Genomic DNA, 21,403 nt, shown 5'->3' on the forward strand with positions numbered 1-21,403 from the left:
ATTTTTTTTTTTTTTAGTTTTCTTCTACAGAAAAAGTGCTTAGCAATAGGCGTATGTCCAAAAGCTTACATCAAGTCATGCACTCCCATTGCACAAATCTTTCAAAGATGAGGTTTGAATTGCCAAAGAAGATATGCTTAGAATTATTTTTCTAGGGAGTTTTTTTTTTCTCTCCGTGTTTCCACTGCTGAAAAAGTTGCATACAATTCTACTTTCGTAGCCTCGTTTTGAAACAAATTCCTTCATTAATAATAAATTTGCAAATAGCTAAAAATAAAAAATAAAAAAAAAGGTGAGTGAAGCGAACCTTCAAACATGTTTGAAAGAGGGGGGAATAATATCACCTTCCACGAATTCAGAAGTACGGCGTATCTGTTGAACAAAGCACTGGCGGGTCTTTTTCTCCTTCATACAATGGGTTCATGCTAGTGCTGCTGCACGAGGAATCGCAAAACTTTCCATATTTTTGCATAAGAAATCACTTCCTTGTGGATTAGGACATAGCCTATTTTTTTTATTGTATACGTAGATATGAGTGAACAATCTAATTTATCTGAATTTGTTTTATATTTCTTATTCATTTTATTTTTCGAAAATTATTCAGATTAATAAAAAAATTCACGAAAAAATAATTTAAATTATTTTTACATTCCTCATGACACTGTAAACCAATTAGTATGCAAGCAGAGGAAAAGGAAACAGAAAGCACAGGCAAGTTGTGCTCTTTTGAAACAAACATTTATTTTAAACTATGCCGTAAAAGTCGTCGTCGGCGCGTTACGGCCATTAACGTCAATCGTGTCCCAGAATCACCGAACTCAAAGCCATGCCAAGGAGCGATGTTGCTTTAAAGTTGTCTCCCCCTCCGCACCACTTGTCTTCAAACCGGGCAGGTTGCAAAGGTACAAAACTGGCAGTGGTCAGTAATCACAGCTAACCATTTCGGAAACTATATTTCAAGGCCGTTATTCATCAACATTTTTGGCAAAGACTTTATGGTGAAAGCCGAGCACTGTTAGCTTTTTTACATGCTTTATATTAGCTTCACCTGTATGTTTGTCTGTCCGTCTGTAACTCTGTCTGTCCGTCTGTAACTCTTTCGACTAAGAGTGAGTGACTCATCACTGTAAAGTAGAGACTTTACCATTTCTTTGTGACGTTGCAACTCCAAATAGTTATCTCAGATGGTAATAGGTAGTGTCGGTAACTCATTTCCCTATGATAATTATACATAAATATAGTTTAAAAAACTAAAAAAACATGCTTTTAAAGAATATCAAACTAAAAAGTTAAAAATAAATATAGTTTAAAAAACTAAAAAACATGCTTTTAAAGAATATCAAACTAAAAAGTTAAAAATAAATATAGTTTAAAAAACTAAAGAAACATGCTTTTAAAGATTATCAAACTAAAAAGTAAAAAATATTTTTAAAATTAAATTTATGACAATAGTATATAAGCAATACTAGTATAAATGAGAAAAAAGCATGGGGCGCTTAATATTCAAAAAATATGGCACAAAGCGCCTCAAGCTTTTTTCTCATTTATACTAGTATTGCTTATATACTATTGTCATAAATTTAATTTTAAAATTATTTTTTACTTTTTAGTTTGATAATCTTTAAAAGCATGTTTCTTTAGTTTTTTAAACTATATTTATTTATGTAGGCTCTTTATCATGTCGGTAAATTATGATTTATTTTACTTTGTTTCTGTTTTCAAGAAAATTTAGTTGAGAATTGTAGCATAAAAATGAATTCATTCCATACAGTCTTAGACAAATTAGAGAAACATGATTACTTCTTACAATAGATAGTTTTTGTGAGATACAGTTACTCCTGACAGTAAGGTTTTCAAAATTTTTATTAACATTTTATATTTGCAAATTATATATATATAAACTTACATACACACGTTACCCATATTAAAATCTTTCTCAATACAGCGCAGGTTAAAAGAAAATATCCAATCAGTCAGTAGGAAAACAAAACTTGCCAAAAGGTCAATATTTTCACAGAAGTGACATCAATCCAGAATACAATACATAAGTAGTATGTATACTTAAGATTATAAAAACGTTATTACATAATTATTATTTTATTTTCTGTACCATGCCATCTTTTCACGTATCGTTTTGGATATTGCTGTATTGAATATACTTTTTTATCAAACTTTAAATTTTGAAATTTATTCTTAAAAATAATAATAAAATTATGACTACAAGAAAACTAAATAAAATTATAAGAATATTTTTTTATCGTCAACTGTATTAATTTAATTATTATTTTGGGCCAGTTTGACAGATTTTTAGATATAAAAGACCACATAAAATAGGGTAATCTTTGGGGGGGAGGGTAAATGATCAAAAGTGTGATAGGCCAGATGACACGCATGCAGGCCTGCCTACGAGCCGAGCTCACCTCGCCTCTCTCTCCAGGAACTTCTCCCGCTCTCGCTCCAGGCGCTGCTTCTCTCGGTCGATCTTGTGCAGCTCCTTCTCCAGCCACTGGAGGTCCTTGTTGCGCGCCGCCGCCTTGTCCGGGCCCCGCTTGGCCTTGCCGCCGCCGCTGCCCGAGTTCTTGCGCGACACGCCCGGGCTGGACGTGTCCTCCGCCCCCGAGTCCCAGCCCGCCGCCGCCGCCGCCGGCTGCTGCTGCCGCCTCCTGGGCAGGCCCGCGTCCTTGATGCGCTGCCACTCGTGCAGCTTCTTGCGGAAGTCCGCCGACAAGTTGTCCTCGTGAAGCAGCAGGCGGCCGTCGTCCTTCCCCCGCCCCCGCAGCCGCTCCCACTCCTCCAGCTTGCGGCGGAAGCTCTTGTCGCTCTGCACAGCGACGTGCACGTCAGTGCAGGGGTGCTGTCATAACTTAGAAACACATAACTTAGAATTTTCTAAGTTATTACGGTTCTAAGTTATGACTTTCTACGTTATGACGTTTCTAAGTTGTGTGGTTCTGCGTTTCGTGTTTCTAAGTTACGTGTTTCTAAGTTATGACAGTTATAAGTTGTGTGTTTCTAAGTTATGACTTTCTACGTTATGGTAGTTCTAAGTTGTGTGGTTCTGCGTTGTGTGTTTCTAAGTTGTGTGTTTCTAAGTTGTGTGTTTCTAAGTTATGATATTTCTAAGTTGTGTGTTTCTAAGTTACGTGGATTATTCCAAGTTTTCTAAGTTATAACAGTTCTAAGTTGTGACTTTCTAAGTTATGTATGGTTCCCATCAGTACAGATTATTCCGACCTTACGGCCGGCATTCTCACGTTCCCCTCCCACATATGCGCCCTAATAGGGTAGGGTGGAAGAGTAGCGTTCCAATTCGCTTTTAATAACATTCCAAAGCTTTAAGAATAAAAAAAACAGAATTGTTAGAGATCGCTCCCTTTTGTTTGTTCGGGAGGGTATTAGGGCTTCGGCAATGACCAGCGGCTGGGGTCACCAACCCAGCATAGTCACCGCCTCAGCCCCTTTACCGCACTCAGCTGACCAGACAGTTGGCTGTGTCCTGAGCCCTGAGACTTTTATCAGCACTGCTTGCGCGCTTTCCGCGATCTCCCACATCACGCTGCGTATAAGTACAACGTCGCAGAAGTGAAACACCCAAACAACGCCCCCTGAAGAAGTATGACTCCGAGATAATTACACTGTGGTGCTGGCCGGCCGCGCCGCCGCCGCCACCGCCGCCGCCACCGCCGCCGCCGCCGTCGTCGTCGACGGCGGCACACCCGGGTGACGAGCCGGAGGTGGCGGCGGCGCTCTTGATGCGCTCCCACTCGGACATCTTGCGGTGGAACTCGAGGCTCAGCTTCTGCTGCAGCTGCTCGTAGTTGCGCCGCACCTCGGCCTGCAGTGCCTGGCGCGGGGGCGGCGAGGGGGCGGCGTCGCCGCTCTCCGCTGCCGCCTCCGTGAAGTCGCCGCTGCTCAGCTCGTCGCCGTCTGCAACGGGACGCGCCGCGGCCGTCACTCGCCACTCATGGGCGTCGCAACCGGGGGGGACGGGGGGGGGGGACACGTCCCCCGCCCCCACCAATAATAAAAGTCTTCCATTTCGTCCCCTCCAATAAAATATTTAGTTTCGTAGTTACATTATTAATATGATCTTTGTGATATAACTCCTTACGTTGCGCATGGTGCATTTAGTCCAATCGTGGTAATGTGAGCACTGTATATTTTACAAATTTGTACTCTGAAAATATGTTTTTTATAAAAAATAAATTATATATTGCAACCAACTATAATTTGAATATTTAGGAAAGAGAAATGCCTAAAAACCACCCTTTTGCACCTTCAAACCCCAAATTTTCCCCCACTTTTTTCCCAGGGGATGGATATTCCTCAACAAATAAATCAATTTCAACCCCCCCCCCCCCCCCCCGCTCCCAAAAAAAAAATATATATATCCTTGCGACGCCCATGCGCCACTCGCTGCGTGCGACGCATCTACTGCAGATCAACTGCAGAAACCTTTATCAACACTGTACCAAACCTTTCACGATTTAACAACTTCTGCACAATCAACTAACCATATCAATTTAACTAGTAACATATTATAATCCTTAATATTTTTCCCCCCGCTAAAGTTGACATCCCTGCGTTGATACAAAAGTTACTATTTTAACTATCTCATGCATGTAGTAATTATGCCAGTAGTTAGTTTTTATTTACATTTATAATATTGAGTTGTTTTAATGTAATTTTTTTTTAGACAGGCCCTCTCATCCGAAATAAAAGCCAATAGTACTAAGTCAAGACTGAATAATAACGAATTAAACATGGAAAGTTTAAACGTCCCTTAAAAGTCCTTTATGACAGTGAAACAGTTAGGTTTGGCCTTCAAGTGCACTCTGTTTCACAGGATGAAAAGAATAGTTGTATGTAAGTAGGTACACAAGTTAAAAAAAAATTCAAACTTTTTTTTACAAATCATTTGATTCTATATTACTTAATCTCTAACGTATGGCAACGTTAATGTAAATCCATAGGGTAACCGTATGCAATAACGCCACTACTTTTCAAAATTCCATTTTACTTTAACATTTAATTTTTTTTAAAGTAATATTATGCATAGGTGAACACCAACAATAATACCAAATGTTTCTGATGCTGAAATAATTGAGTAAATAGTGGTTCCATTTTTTTTATTAACAAATGTTATTAAATGCATAATGGCGTTATTGCATCCCTATTGGCTACAATAACGCCATATTACAAAATATATTTTAAAATTACATTTAAACAAATTAAACTTTAACAAATCATTCGTCAATTATTAAAATTGACTTAGATATGTTGACAGAGGCGATGGGGCAGTCTATTCACTGTCATAGTCAGTGCAGATATCACAAAAACCAGTTCTGGATACCATCCCTGCACAACACTTTTCATGGAACCAACGACTGCATTTTGTGCATTGAACCCAGCTTACTTTCTTTCCTGCATCATCATAGTAGTATCCCCCACAATCTCCACAATAATTGCTGGGATCAGTACAAGTATCTAGGTTGCTGGTTTCATGTGGACTTGCAGAAGTTGATGCTGATGGAATCGTTTTAGACATACCAGGAAATTAAAGTTTTCATGGCACTGTTGCATGTACATTCTTAGACCTTCTTGTACTGGGTTGCGTTCTTTTTATTTCTGGCGTTTCTATTAAAGTTCTGAATGAGGACGTTTTGCGAGGTGGAGAAGCAGCCTGGCATGCGTCGGTTTCAGACACTGAGGGTGATGGGGAAGTTCCAGTAGCAGCACTTACAGTGGGGTTTAGATCATTTGAATGTTGTGATTTTTCTGAAAGTGTACTAGGAGCGAATGCAGTGAGTGGAATAATGTTAGGATTAAACAGATGTATTCCAGTTGCACGGAATGAAGAAACAGCGTTATTAGAAGTGGCTGATCTAAACCATGCACCACAAAAGATTTTACCAAATTGGAGCTTTCCAATAGGACGACCAGGATTCGCTCTTCGAAATGTGTCTACCCCTTCTGTCCAGTAAACTTTTAAAGCTTTGAAAACTCCTTTGTCCAACGGCTGAAGCTCATGACTGCAATGGGCAGGCAAAATCAAAAGTTGGATTCCAAGTGATTCGGCTGTATCCAGAACACTGATGTCTTGGTGGCTTGCATGTCCATCCAGAATCAGAAGAACAGTTCCCTGTAGACGATGGTTGTTGAAGTGATGCAGCCAATTGCAGAATTCTTTGGTTTGCATGTAGCCCGTTTCAGTCATTGCAAAAACTGACCCAGGTGGAAGTTCATCCCCATACTCCATTTTTTTATTTTTACCCTTAAAGATCACGAAAGGTGGAATCCAGTTAGTTCCTGTAGCATTTACACAGCCTACAACAGAAACTGTTTCTCCTTTCTCAGCATTTGTTGCTGCATAAACTCTTTTACTTCCCTTCTGAGCAAGCACTTTCTCAGGAGAGCCGTAGCACAACTGCAGGCCAGTCTCAATAACATTGTAAATAAGTTGCGGTGTGTTTGACAAGTTCATTTCCAAAATTTTATCTTGTAAAAGCGTGAAATATCGTCCCACTGTTTCTTTGTTGAAACGCATCAACCTACCGTAGCTGAGAGGTTCAGGAGTTCTCATAGACAGTTCAGGGTGACGAAGCATGAAAGCCTCAAACCATCTTCTTCCAGCTTTCTCACCACGAAACTGATTTTTGATGTTATTTGAAGAACAGAAATTATAAACTACCTCACAAACTCGCTTTCTTGTTAAACCGAAACCAACTGCTTGCATTTTCTTTATTCTACAAACGAGATTATTTTCTTGTTCTTGTGTCAATGTTCTGTCCCGTCCGAGTTTCTTGAAACAGCTGTTACGTAACAAGTGATCACGTAATGTTCTTCGAGGAACATTAGTTTCCTTAGCAGCTGATGCTACTTTGGATCCCTGCTGAACGAGTTGTACCGCCCTGAGGAGCTGTTCCTGCGTCCAGTTGCCGCGAATTCCTTGTGATTTGTATCGCCCCATTTTCCGCTAAAAATAAAAAAATAAATAAAATTAAATAACATTTTGGTAGCGTGTTTTTAATTAAGCGGTGAGTCTCTGGGTTTGAGTCCAGTGCAAGGAAGTGGTTTCAATTTATCTTGGCTTAAGTTCGTCTTTACGTCATTTTTCTATAATCAGTAGTGGTAATGCATTGAGGTAAGTAGGTTACGATAAAATCGAGCATTCCTCCTAAAATTATTACGAAACAATATTGTATTTTAAATTATGTTTTATTTTATACTAAACAAAAATAGTTTTGTAATAACAGTACTCTTCGGATTCCAGTGAACAAACATGTGTATGATGGAATCTTGAGCAAACTTTCAATTAAATAGGTATTCTTCATTAACAATAATTTAAAAAAAAAACTTAATTTATTTATCACCTGGTTAGAACTCAAACCCATGACATGTATGCATAAGATAATAACAGTAGGTTCACAACGCGAAGTAAAATTATTCTTCGAAAACCATTTTTTTAAATTTAATTTGCCTATGCATTAATAATTAATGTGGTAACCAAGGCGTTATATATAAATACATATTTAAGTAATGACTGTTTTCAGTTACATGCTTAACAAACAAAATACTTGGGTAATTAAACGAGGAAGGTTTCAAAATAAAATAGCAATATTAATTCATAACTTCATAACTCATATAAGTGGCGGTATTGGATCCATGAGGTATGGCGTTATTGTATACAATTACACTTACTTAATATTTTCCTATTTAATATTAAAAAAAAAATTTTTAGGATATTCTTTGCAGTACTTGTTTTTATTGACATGTCAAAGAGAATATATGCGCAAAGTCGGAGATGCATATGAATAAAATTCTTAACAAAGAGCCAATTGTTTAAACACGACATAAATTTTTTCTTACTGGAATCACCTGCTAGCATCAAGGATGCTATTTCTGAAGCGCTGTCCAAATTCTTGTGCGACCAACTTTCACAACTGTTGTGACTCGACTAAAGCCTCACCCAGTGGGGATTACAACAACCCAAAGCAGGTAGTCGGGGCAAGGTACAAGCGCTGGAAATACCACTGAACAAAAAAAGTGGCGTTATTGTAGCCATGGCGTTATTGCATACGGTTACCCTATGCCTAAGTTACATTTTACATTACAAAATGAGCTTAAACCGGCTTCTATAGTTACTTCAGACCCAAAATATTTCATGATAACTGAAATAAAAAAAGAATTCCCGAATGTCTGTAATTTCAGTAAAGTGTGTGTAAAGATACAATCTGAAGTTCTAATTGTATTTAAGAAAAACCATCACGTTTTCTGAACAAAATTAGGTGTATAATAAGCAATAAGCAATAGGCTTATAAAGACACAGATACGTAAAACAAATATTAGATCTAAAACAATACTCGTTTGAAACTTATTTTCGTCTCAATTTGAGTAGGAGTAGATATTTTTAATGTTTTTATTGAAAAAAAAGCAAAAAAATTAAAGAGAAGTAGAAAATATTTCGTAAGAATATTTTAAAAATAGAGTTACTAAATCTCTAAATAGTGTAAACCAAAGACGTTATTTGCGTCTCTCTGTTCGCTTACTTTTAAACTACACATTGTTTTTGTAGCAGTTTTCAACTCCATTTAAAAAAATTTGATCCGAAAGGTATATGTGTACAAACCTTCATATCAAATTAAAAAATAAAGAAATCTCGATTTTTTTTCAATCAAGTCGTAAAAAGACTATTTAGGGCACTTACATGGGTTACGCTGACTTATACATGACTGATACATCAAATTAATGTACTACAGAATTGTAGGTTTTAAAAAGGAATTGACTTGAGCCTTGAGTGCTTTTCACGTGGACAAGCTACATGCAGACCTTTCTCGTGTGACTTCTAAACAAAATCTGTTTGAGTTATCTCATGAGGGAAAAGCTGCCAACATTGTTTACAAAGAAATTCTTTAGTGGGCAGTACGTGTTAGTGGGTATATAATTTTTGAAAACACCGGACCACTTACGAAAACATGATACTTAATAGTACTTACCTATTACATATAAATGACGCCACATTAGTAGATCGCATCCGTGCGAAACCGGGGCGATTCGCTAGTAAAAAAATTCTAATATTTAAGTATAAACCGTAATGAATAATTCATATTACTCAAGTCAAGATTATTAAAAAATATTTCGCAGAACTTTGCACCTAAAAGTCTTCCTCGGAAGTGTCGCTCTTCGTCTGCCTTCGACTCACCTTAGGGGATTTTTTGTTTTCGTTGAGTCCCTGAGAGCCGACGGCGCCTAAAGACCAGAAATTTACGGCCCAGCGCGGATCTATTTTTTACAACCAATTAACATTCTTGCCACAGACCCGGGTGGAGGCAAGAGTATCCGTCTGTGGCATATTTAAACCTCACTCCCAACTCCCTTTTCACCCTTTCCACCCTCGCCACATCCTGGTTTCAGAGCTCCTGAGTTCAGAGAAGTGAGTGGCGTCAAGGGGCCGAGTGGTGCACGGCTGAGCCTACAGTGTTTGCAACTCATCGCTTGCCAAAATGGCAGAGGCTAACCTTTTGCCAAAATGTAGGGTACTTCACGCTTCGCTGTCGTGGAGTGTACGTTCCACGTTGATTATTAAAGCCATTAGCATCGCTCCCGTGTCAAGTGCTGTCTGCTTGAACAACTCAGGATTCTATAGTTTTTGGAAAAACATAATTTTTTTTTTATTCTATGAACTACAAATAAATAGTTTTAAGACGAATGCTTCATACAAACGGTTAATCCAAAATTGTATACAACATGATTTCGTGCTTTCAGTATATGCTAGTACTGACGTTAAAAAAAATGCCTTTAAGTTTATGAAAACAATCTTGTATAATCAATTGGATATGGTTATATAATGAATTAATTTAAAATCACTAGCAAAAACACGAAATATTAGAAGCAAAACAATTAAGGAAGATACCCGCTTAAGTGGGTTTTACCTTTTCAGTAGGACTTGTATTATTTTACCGTGGCGGTGTATATCTTTCATATTTTCGCGCAACATTCCCATCTTGTAAACTTTCTAAGCCTTAGATTTCATTGTCTGTACGCTCCATCTACCGTGGATGATCGTTTAGATGACAATATCGTTGACGGTTCATTTCAGCTCACTTGGTGCGCGTTTCATTCGTTTTGCTTCAGCAGGTTCAGAAACATTCATTGCATCCGACCACATATTAAATGGAAGAACTAAAAAATTTTTTTCCCTGCATATCAAGCGAAAAAAATTTATCTTTTCAATTTCGGATCACGTAATAACGTCGTCCCTGTTTGCAAAATCATTTGGAATAACTGTTTCACTACACTCTTAGATATTAAAGTAAAATTTACGGAATTTTCAACGAAGAATTTAACTGAAATAAACGAATAGTTCTTCATATTTTCAAAAGAACTGAATTTTTCTCATGGAAAATACGCCGTATTTCGATTTCCGAGTTATATGTTTTTTTTTTCTTTCTGAACAAACATGAACGAATGAAGAGTGTTTTTACTGTATACTTAACCAGGTTTTGAATGTTTTGCTAATGTACCAAGAATATTCATTTGTATTCGTGTTCAAAGCAAGATAACTCTGTGCCCGTGAATTTACGAAATAGCAGTGAAATTACGAAGATCCCTGGAGAATTTGTAGCAAGAGTTCTTCGTAAATATAAGATGAAAATTTTGAACAGTGTTGTAGGCCAAAGTCGACGCTACTAGCGACTCTTCAAATGGTATATGCTAAACCTCCTGCTGAAGAAACTTTACGTCGTCGCCTGAATGCACGACAGATGTGTAGAGAAGAGCTGGACGAAGATGGAGGAGGAATACCGGGCAAATCGAAGAATAAGTTGTTTGCTTTAGTTTCGGGACTTAAAGAGGACGGAACCCGCGAGGCGTCCGATGGTGATGGACGCCAGAAAATCAACAGACGGCGGCCGCTAACTCGCTGGTGGCCATAGACGTCATCGCCGCAGAAGAAAGGAGAAGATAGGGAACAAAGGGAACGGCCAGCACAGCCGTTTATCTTCGCAGGTCTGATAAGTTTCGAGGCCTGGAACAACTTCTCACTGCAGCGCAGTTTATTTGCCTTCCGTCATTTGGAATCAAGAGCACAGTAAAACTTGGTTTATCCGGCCCTCGTTGCTTCGGATCTCCGGGTGATCCGGGTCAGATTTGTTGACATTTTATTTAATGTTCGTTTATTCTTCGCTATGCAAACAAAGACGGTTAGCACACGAAAATGTACCTGATCGTGCTTCGTTCAAACGCCGTTCATGTTTTTAACAGAAGAAATTACACGAATTCTTTGTTAAGAAATGATGTGAATCGTTATTGCTCTTAATAAATTGTTAAAAATATAAGGAATGCATACTGTATATTTTGTTACAAAAAAATTGTTTTTAAAACAAGTCTGCTTATTTAAAAAAAATTATTTTGCTTGTTACCCATATTTCCTGGATAATCCGGGTTTCGATTGTCTGGAATGCCTTTGGTTTCCAGTTAGTCAGGAATAAACGAGGTTTAACTGTATAATGAAAAGAAAACAATGATGTTGAATACTACCTTCAAATAAAAATCGCAATCACAATGAAGCAAGCGAGATGAGAGTGGGATCGGCCGGCTCACCAAAGTCGTAGCTGAAGCTGGAGTGGCGGTTGGGGCTGGCGGGGGCCGAGCTGTCCTCCTTCTTGCCCGGAGCCGACGTCAGGAAGACCTTTTTCACCTTGGTCCACTTGGAGGCGGCGCGCTGGGACGACGGGGACGAGGCACCGCCACCGCCGCCGCCGCCGCCGCCTCCGGGGGCGGCCCGGCCGCCGTTGGCCGCCTGTCGCACGACAGCACCATCGCGTCTCTACAGCTGGTTCACGCCTAAAGCTCGGTCTCACAAGCCCAAGAACGTACAGTAGGATTGGGTGTGTATGGGAGGAGTATTCCCCCCTCCTCCATCCACGGTAATCCTAAAAAAAAGTAAATCATCATTCCCACCGACAAAAGACAATAATTTGAAAGCAAACAGCAAACAGCCGAAAAAAGTAGTTCTATCTCGCCTCCCCCCCCCCCCCCCACTAAGGTAGGTACACCCAACAACGAAATGAAAGTCTGCGTGCGCTCCTGCACCCGACACGTTGATTTATATTTTCGTTTTTTAGTCATTATTATTTTGTAAGGGCTATTTCTACAATTTTGAACCCCAAACCTTCCTTACATTTTTTTTTGTTCAACATATACTCGCTGAGTATAATATCATGGGTGTAAAAATACGTGCGTGTCTTCATAATTATTATCACTTGGATGCCTTTTTACACGCATACTACACTAAGTGAAAATCTGTTGAAAATTGTTTTTGGAAGATCGAAAAATTAAAAAGAGGCACAGAGTTAAAAATTTCAGAAATTAATGACGAAAAAACTAAATAATTCAACATGACTTACGAGACCGAGCCTTAAGGGGGAGACACAGTAACCGAAATAAGTTATTATGGTTTCAACAGTTTCTATGTTGTAATTTTTTTATCGTTTAATATTAGAGTTTCGCATTGTTAAGGCATCTATCACACAAAAAGAGATTTTGGAAAAGCATGGAATAGTGTATATTGATAGTATTATTACAATTCAGTTATCTGTAACAGCATAAAAGTTGTGAAAACAAGATTCCGTCTTTCGTTTACGTTTTCTTAAAGGACGTTTTCCTGCAGCTCTGACCTAATTTCAGTATCCTTCCGCCACTTACCTAAATAAAGTTGTCGTTATTCTAGTGTCCTGAAGGCATGTTTACGGCAAGGCGAAACCCTCGCAGTGCTGGAACTGTCTGTAGTTCAGAACTAGATAAGTATAAGGCCGTGGTTATACAGCTCTTTGAAATATTTCATTGGGATTAGCTATGTTAGACTCAGCAACTGGCTACATGTGTTCAGAACATGTTCCGATCGGTGTAATTTCTCATCCAAACCAAACACGTACATCTTCAGAGCGACTTATCTACTGTGGTTGCTTGTATTGGCTTGTTTAACGTCACCAAACAATAGCTGAAAAAAATGGCCGAAGTGAGTCGCGCAGAAGCAGAAAAATAGACAAGAAAATTAATAAAATACATTAATTGATTTGTTTTATGTAAGTCAATAACAATACAGAATAATTGTGTGGAATTCTAGTTTTAAGCGAGTAATATAATGACACGACCTAAAAACACTGAAACACAGGTATAACCATTTCATCGATTCGAGCTGTGAGAAATCGTTACCCGTTTAACCTGACAAATACGTTCTTCTCAATCAAGTATTTTTTTCAAATACATGGATATCGAAACATAATCATTAAAAGTAATTCAGCTGTGCCGTGTAACCGTTTGCTATTTTTTTCTAGTCAGATATATGTAAACTGTAATTTTCCTCTTATTTTGAATGGCAAGTGTGAAATTCGTTAAATTAGTACCCAAATACTACTTTCATGGGTGAAAGAGGGGATAGAGTGATTTTTCCTAATCTCATGCTAACACCGACCTTTATCTTGTTTGAAAAGTAAAGAGTGAAAAATTTCATCAAACTCGGAGTAAAACTGTAGATTTATATAAGAAACAAGCCCACAGACACTCTTATTTTTATACACGGAAGAGATGGAAATTCTGGAAAATCTATTTTATAAACATTTTTCCCTGTAAATGCCATTTCATGTATGGTGAAATGTAGTAATTAAAAGTTAGGAACAATCTAAACGAACAAATTTATTTACAAAATTAGCAAGTATTTTTTATTTTATTTGCTTTCCATGAAAATTTCCCGCTAAAAGCTAGAAACTTTATTTCGTAACTATCTCGTATTCTTCTAGCGAAATATTGTAGTAGAAAAATGTGTTCCGTCGTTAGACTAATATTTCATGCATCCCAAAAGGTTTAGGTCCTCACGCTTACTATCATTTCGATTTTTTGGAATTTATTTTTCGTTCTCAAAAATTCCACTCAAAGATCTGGAGCACTTTGGCGATTTTCCAAATGTTCGGCTTGTATTTATTTATAAGCTTCCATTGAGAGAAATGTGGATCTAAAAAATGTGCCTACTTATTTGTGGCTTCCTTTGAGATAGATTTTTCTTATGTGACCACCTGTAATCAATGAAATACTATAAACCGTTACATTTTTATACGTGCACAGTGGATAAAAATAATTCGAAATTCTAAAATAATGATTATAGTATCTGTATTTACATGGTTTTTTTAAGAGGGCAGATGTATATATTTTGTAAGATATGATAAGTAATGTGTACTTTATCCATTATTTATTAGTAAGTGAGTTACCACAGTAACATGTTGGATAATTAGCCAGCGATTAAGCCAAGAATAACAGAATGACGCATCAGTCGACGCAATGGAAATTGTTGGCTAAGGATTTGCCTCCGGCATTTGGCATGCCGAGAGAAGGAATGAGAGACAATTATTTTATACCGTGTGATTCACAAAAGAGAAGGCCTAAGTCCAGTTGAAGCTGCTTATAAACGCACGCATAACTTATTGTTGCAGATACAGTCTTTAAAGAGATATTAAATTCAACGGGGACTGGTGAATTATTTTTGCACTGTGTGTGAGTGAAATCAAACTAGTTTGATTGTTAGTCACTTTCATGGAAATATTTAAAGCCAAACTAAAATTCCTAAAGAAAGTTGTATGAACACCAAGCCTAACTTGTAAACTACTACAACAATCCTTGAAAAATATTTTAAGAAAGACAGTTTTCATGATGAATGGAGCAAACAGTGTTTTTGGAGCCAGTATCGTATTTTGTCAAGAGTTCCAGTATTTTACTATACGATAAACAGTGTTGTACACAGAAATATGTACTTGAATTAATCATATTTTGATTGTTAGTCTATGACTTTCCTGCCAGAGAGACGGGTGAATGGAAACAGAAACACATTGAGCGCTTTTCAGCTAATCACATATTTGTAAAATACTCCAGCCAGTTATACCTGTTAACAACTGCACACATTTCAACTTAAACAAAGCTCGTGTTACTTCTGTTTCAAATAACAACATCCATATTTGGATAAGTATTGGAACATTTAAACGTGTGTTAAATATAAGAAAACCTTTAGCAAGTATCGTCCTCAATAATTATTCCTGTCTGAAACCATCGTTTCGGCCAGGAATCAACTGAAAACCTAGGAACTGGGCAACTTTGCGACAAAATAACGACACATTTTTGGATCCTGATTACTTTAATCAGGTTTTCACTACAAATTATTGAATTTTATCTCATCCCCATCACCGTAAGACAATGAACACGCATTTAAAAGGACCTAGGTTTGAATTTCGGTCTAATCAGCCAGATTTCGGTAATACATGATTTCCCTAAACCACCCCAAGTAAAGTATCGAGTCACCAATTTTTATTGTAAATATTTTTTTTCCTTTTTTTTTATTTGTATGGTTATAGCTATTGACACGAAACGTAAGTTTATAAGAGCATAGATACTAAAACTTAAAATATCATAGTATTTTATGGTTAGAGACTTGAATGAACTATAAACAGAATATTTTCCTACTGTTTTGCTTGCTTCTTCTATATTGTTTGTAACACAACTCTTAAAAAGGAATAAGGAATAAAGCAAAAACAAGTGATTGTATATGAAAATATGTACTTTTAGTGTAAACAACCCTGTTTACATGAATAGGTTGAAGTGGTCTAGTATAGAGGGGTGTTTCTTTTACTGTAGGGCCATAGCCGAGTTCCTGCCCAATTTTCCTGGTCAGCGTCAATGTGTGGTACCGCATCTTATGGCCTCACTGATGACGAGATTTGAAGCGCAAACAATAAAAAAATTCCAAAGTCATAGGCTGGACACTTAGGTAAACACGGATTGTTTCACATTTCACCAAGGAAAGACGCAGATTAACATTATTTTACAGAATTTTTCGTGACTTTAACCATTGTCAGAAGACGGCATTCTGTGACGTAGTTGAAGTCACTTCTTTTTTTTTTTTTTTTTTTTTACCTCGCCATCGCCATACTTCAAACGTCTCAAAAACATTGGGCACGTCTGATGTTGTATACGGCGTTACGGCGTTAAACCTAGTCACTTAAAAAAAATAATTTAAAACTGTTTCCTCATAGCAAAAAAAAACAAACTAAACTACAAGCCAATGCCATGCGCGTCTAACCAACATGGCGCAGGGCATGAGCTGGAAATAAACGGCTACACCCGGTCGCCATGTAACCATGCAGATGTGGCCATCTTTTTTTGGTTTCAACCATGTCCGGAACTCTCCATAGGGGGAAGCCTACAACTCACGTAGTTTCGGTTCCCTACCACGTTCGTGAAACTTCGGATTTCTCTCAAAAATTGAAATTTAAAAAAAAATCGAAGGGTTAGGTTAGGTTAGGTCAGTCACAACATGCTTGTTTTCATTGGAAACTTCTGATTTAGCGGCTGAAGTGGCGTTAATACCAAAACGCAAAACTTCGGAAATCTTCGGAAATTCTTGTAGGGAACCGAAACTACGTGAGTTGCAGGCTTCCCCTCCATAGGAGCAGGGGCGCAACAACAGGTGGGGGGGAGAGGTATTTTGCCCCCCCTCTGAAACCTTGAAGTGTGGGCAAACGGGGGCAAAGATAGTGCTGTGTAATCAATTTTTAGATAATAAAACTGCTTAAATAGCACCATTTTCCACCTTGAAATACAAATTTTCCCGGGGGAGGACCCCCCGGACACCCCCCGCTTCAATAGGGGGGATCGATGATTCTTTATAAATAGGTATATTGCCCCCCCCCCTCCTTTTTTGGAAATTTAGTTGTTGCGCCCCTGCATAGGAGCACCAGTTGCCTCCGTTCTCCGGCCGCAGCTCGCCGTAGCGCCACCTGCGCGCGCGCGGGGCCTGATGGTTCCAGCTCGACGCCGTGTTTACCTGGCACCTGTTCGACTCGCTGCCGCTGGAGGACGTCGCGACCGACGCCGAAGACGCGTCCTCGACGGTGCCGGGCGCCGAACACGAGGACGTCTTGTGGTGGCCGCGCTCCTCGGGCTGCGGGCTGGCGGCGGGCAGCTGCGGACAGGAGGCGACGCGTAGCGCCGTCAGAGCTCGCCCCCTAAAGGGCCCTGTCGCGCTGCCGAATATCCGTCCCCCGAGTTCATCGGGAAGGGAAGCCTTTTCACAACCTAGAGAGCCAAACGTCCTATCGTGCATCTTCGGTTTTTTTTTTGGTTTTTTTTTGTCATTGCAAATAAATATGGCGGTGTTGATATAAGGATACTAATGTTCAATGAGGTTAGGTTAGCTACATTATAAATACTTTAAAACATTGTGGACGGTTGATTTGGTTAGGATAGCTACGTTGAAGATACGGAAAAAAAAAAAAAAAAACATGAACTTCGGGTTTTGGCTCTCTCGTTTGTGAAAAAGAAGGCTTCCCGGAGTTCATTCCGAGCTGGACGGGAAAAATGGCTTCCAGTTGGATTAGTTAACCTCAAATATCTTTCAAGTCATGTCGTACTATCAAAGTTTACTTTTGGTCTGAGCTAGTATCTCAAACTTTTTTTTCAATTCTCATCTCTCATACTAAAATTAAATTATGCATCACATTGCTGGATGGAAATTTTGAAGTTTTTTGCATGATTTTTTTGTGCATTTAATGGCTTTGTACATCTCTGTCAATTTTACTCATATGAATACATTAGTAAATAAATGTTCAATTATTTTTTTTAGGGATAATTACTCATAGGTTACTTTAAACTTATTACATTATTTTGCATACGACATTCTTACTAACATTATTTTACCTTTATAACTTCTTTAATCGCCCATTTGTGCTTCATCTTTTAAGAATTCATTGTGACGGAATCGGACGTCATTTCCGTTTTCGCTAGGCATTATTTTGATTGGCTGATCGCAACTAACATCCAACATATTTTAGGACCCGTCAATTATGTAACGTGTATTTTTTTTTAGAGTTACAGCGTTACACAGAGGAAAAAAAAGGTTTGTTTGGACACAAGTTTTTAAGAATCTCAATGTTTTAATACGTAACATCTGAACGACCTGCACAAACACCACAGGCCTGTGTCCTGCTAACAATTGACTGCCGCGGCCAAAGCCATGGATATAATAATACATCTGTCCGTCCGTCAAGAGTTAGAGCTCGTCAAGCTTTCGACGGACGGACGGAAGGAATTTTCCGGACCATATGACTGTCCGTAGGTCACGTGACCAACGTACGGATGACGTACTGACGGAGGCGACGGGGTATTGTAATTCCGCGTACATTCCCCCTCAATTTATTCTGTCAGTTACCCATTCATGGCTCGGCTCCTGATCTGTGCGCCAACCATAATGGAGGGGGGGGGGATGTTACTATAATTGCCGAGACCTAGTTTTTTTAAGGTGTTTAGGGTCCACCCGCCAGATAAGAGCTTTCACAATATATTACTAACATAGCTATATTGATTTGGAAATGTAATGCATAAGCTATTACCATATAAACAAACCAGTGTAAACTAATTCGCTTTATTTTAGATGCCACATATTTTGTGGTGTGGCATAGCAGAAATTTTGCATCTCCTACTTACTTATATAGAACATGCTTTCCAAAACATCATTACGTGTTTTTGGCACAGTTTAAATCTCTTTTACTAAGTAATTAGTCGTCAAGTAGTTAAATTAACATTATAAATCTAAAACTTTTTATGGGACCCTCAAGTATAAATTTTTAAAGTGGAACTACTTTCAGCGCAATGAGAGTAAAATTTAAATGACTATTTAAAGGCCGAATTTTAATGCAATTTTTAAGTGAAAAATTATTTCTGAAAAGTTTCTGAAGCGAAATAGATACTAAGAGAGCACTTGAATTGTCAAAGAAGTTTCAATTCTGTCACGTGTATTTTTTTTTAGTTAAAGCGTCACACAGAGAAAAAAAAGGTTTGTTTGAATCAAAACAAATATTTGTTCGTATTGTGGCGAAAAAAATGTATTTACTTGCTGTAGCAAAATATTTTGTTAGCTTAACCAAACTTGGTAAGTTTTTGGGTCAACAGATTCTTTCCTAGCACAAATTATTCTTGTTTGAATAAAACAAAATATAGATTTATTTCGCCATATACAAACAAGTATTTTCTCTCGGCGGCACATGTCGCGCGAAACATGGTTTCGGTTTCCCACAGCAAGAGTCGCACTTCTTGTTCTACGGCGCCAACATCGATCCATCGACGCAGCTAACACTCGAGGTTCGACTCGTGGTACTCACGGCGGAGGCGGCGGAGGCGGCGGCGGCGGCGGCGACGGCGGGGGCGCTGCGCAGCTCCTCGGTGGACGGCAGCGTGATGGTGAGCGTGGGCGTGAGGCGGCGGCTGGCCGGGGGCGGCTCCAGAGCCAGAGGGTGGGAGCCGAGGGAGCAGGTGGAGATCTTGCCTGGCTGCCGCCGCCCGCCGCCGGACAGCTCGGCCGCCGACTGCCGCTTCTGCCGCTGGCGACACCGACTCCACAGTCACTTCGCCTCCGATTCCGTGTCTGAGGGCGCATTCACCACACTACGACGAACGTAGTCGTACGTCTCATTCCGTTCGACCCGTTCGATTCGTCATTACGTCAAAACGGATTTGCAGTGCGGACGAGTCTAAAGGGTTGAAAGAGATTTCCTTCAAGATACCTATATCTCTGTAAATTTTTTAATTTTGCGTTACACCTCCTCCTTATTAATTCCAAATCAGCATTCTCCCTTGAATCCCACAACGATATCCCTGCGCGTTATAAAAGTGTTTTCACCACTTCACTCCGTTATTTAATTTAAAAAAAAATCACTTGAAACTGAGAACCACGAGATGTTCTTGCAAGGACTGAGAGAATGAGGCTGAGTAAGTTGCCGCGATATGATTCGAGAGGATTCAACACGTCCAGACGAGGCAGCCCCATTCGATTTTGTCTTTTTCAACTCCGACCTCTATTCATTTTATTCGGGTTGGATACGTCACATTTTTGATTCGACTTTCAACTTACAAGCGACTCGTTCATCACGTCCAGACTTGGGCGACTTCCTATTCGACTCGAGTCGAACGAGACGATTCGCTTTCGATTCGCCATAGTGTGGATGCACCCCTTAAAGTAAGTTTTTTATTTTATTTTAAACGTTAGCTGCCTTCCATGATTTGCTGCCAAATTGACAGTGTGTCAACCTGGCTGTGTTTGAATTGAATGATATGCAGTTACAGGGGCAATGTGGGAAACTGGTGAGAAATATTTGGGACAAGTGATGTCAACGAACCTGAAGGTTTGGAGTGTACCTACGTTGTTAAGTGCGTGAAACTAATTACGGTAGTGGCATCTAACACTTAAATCATTACATAAACTTTATTTGTAATGTAACACCCTCATCCCCGGTTTCAATTATCTACGCCTTACCTTTCGTTCGTTACTCCTCTCAATCTATATATATAAAAATTTAGCTTCCGTATGTATTTGGCCGCAAAACTCGGAAAGTATACGATGGTTTGGATTGAAATTTTTACAGAACATTGCATCTTAACAGAAGAGTGTTTATATGAAATAAAAGTTTGAGAAAATCCACCGGAAAAGTCGGAAAAAAAGTTTCTATAACTAAATATCATGGTCACCCAACTTAGTTGTGACCACGCTCGACGATGCTGTACCATATAGTCGAAGTTGAAGCACATCAGGCTACTCGACCATTGTGCCTTGACGACTATAATTTACACAAATATGTATATATATAGATATTTCAAGAAAGAATAAAAAACTTTATTTAATTTGAAACTATATTCTTTCGACTCTATTGATAAAAATACATTTAAATTAAAAAATACATTTCGTACAATACATTTGAAAATTAAATAATTCTTATCTTATAGCTTGTATCTTATATATTGCTATTTTAATTTGTTATAATCACGTACGTTGTTATGATAATTGTTGATATATCAAACCGGTTGTCATATCAACCCTGTTGTCATAGCAAAATGTGTTTGTTGATTTTTCCAACAATAATCTTTTAACACTTTTGTTTTGTTTTCTAATAAGCCAAATATTGATTAAGCACAAAATGTGTCACTGTGACCAGTTTATGTGTATGGTATCATTTATAAACGTTTAATTAAAGAATTGAATTGGTTGGATTTCATCTGTAAAGTGAGTAAACTTATGTTTTATAAAAAAATTGTGATTTAATGAAACACTATTTTCAGAATTTTGTATTCATATAGTTTTTTTATCTTGGAAATAATTTAACTTTATTTTTTCACTGGAAATATGAATTATGTAGGCTACTATCATTAAACCTTATGGTGCCAAAGTATGAAAAATCGTGTTGTGTTTTATAAAAGTCAAAATACCTCGTGAATTTGCCTTCTGTAAAAATAAATGGTTTTAAGGCAGGAATGTGTGCCTTACAATTATAATTAGACATAATGTTTAAATTTTAAGACTATTCGTTTATGT

General features: G+C 38.5%; 1 protein-coding gene across 1 annotated transcript in view; it reads right to left on the bottom strand.

The window, feature by feature from the left end:
• LOC134543287 (AF4/FMR2 family member lilli) overlaps nt 1-21,403 on the bottom strand; it is an 85,847-nt gene that overhangs the window by 14,911 nt on the left and 49,533 nt on the right. Inside the window, exons 4-8 of the mRNA XM_063388197.1 lie at nt 19,200-19,418; nt 16,868-17,005; nt 11,602-11,800; nt 3,635-3,927; nt 2,421-2,821 (exon numbers count right to left, since the gene is read on the bottom strand). Of these exons, the coding sequence (XP_063244267.1) occupies nt 2,421-2,821; nt 3,635-3,927; nt 11,602-11,800; nt 16,868-17,005; nt 19,200-19,418 (1,250 nt within the window). The remainder of the gene's footprint in view (nt 1-2,420; nt 2,822-3,634; nt 3,928-11,601; nt 11,801-16,867; nt 17,006-19,199; nt 19,419-21,403) is intronic.

Source organism: Bacillus rossius, assembly GCF_032445375.1.
Source record: "Bacillus rossius redtenbacheri isolate Brsri chromosome 9 unlocalized genomic scaffold, Brsri_v3 Brsri_v3_scf9_2, whole genome shotgun sequence".
NCBI lineage: Eukaryota > Metazoa > Arthropoda > Insecta > Phasmatodea > Bacillidae > Bacillus > Bacillus rossius.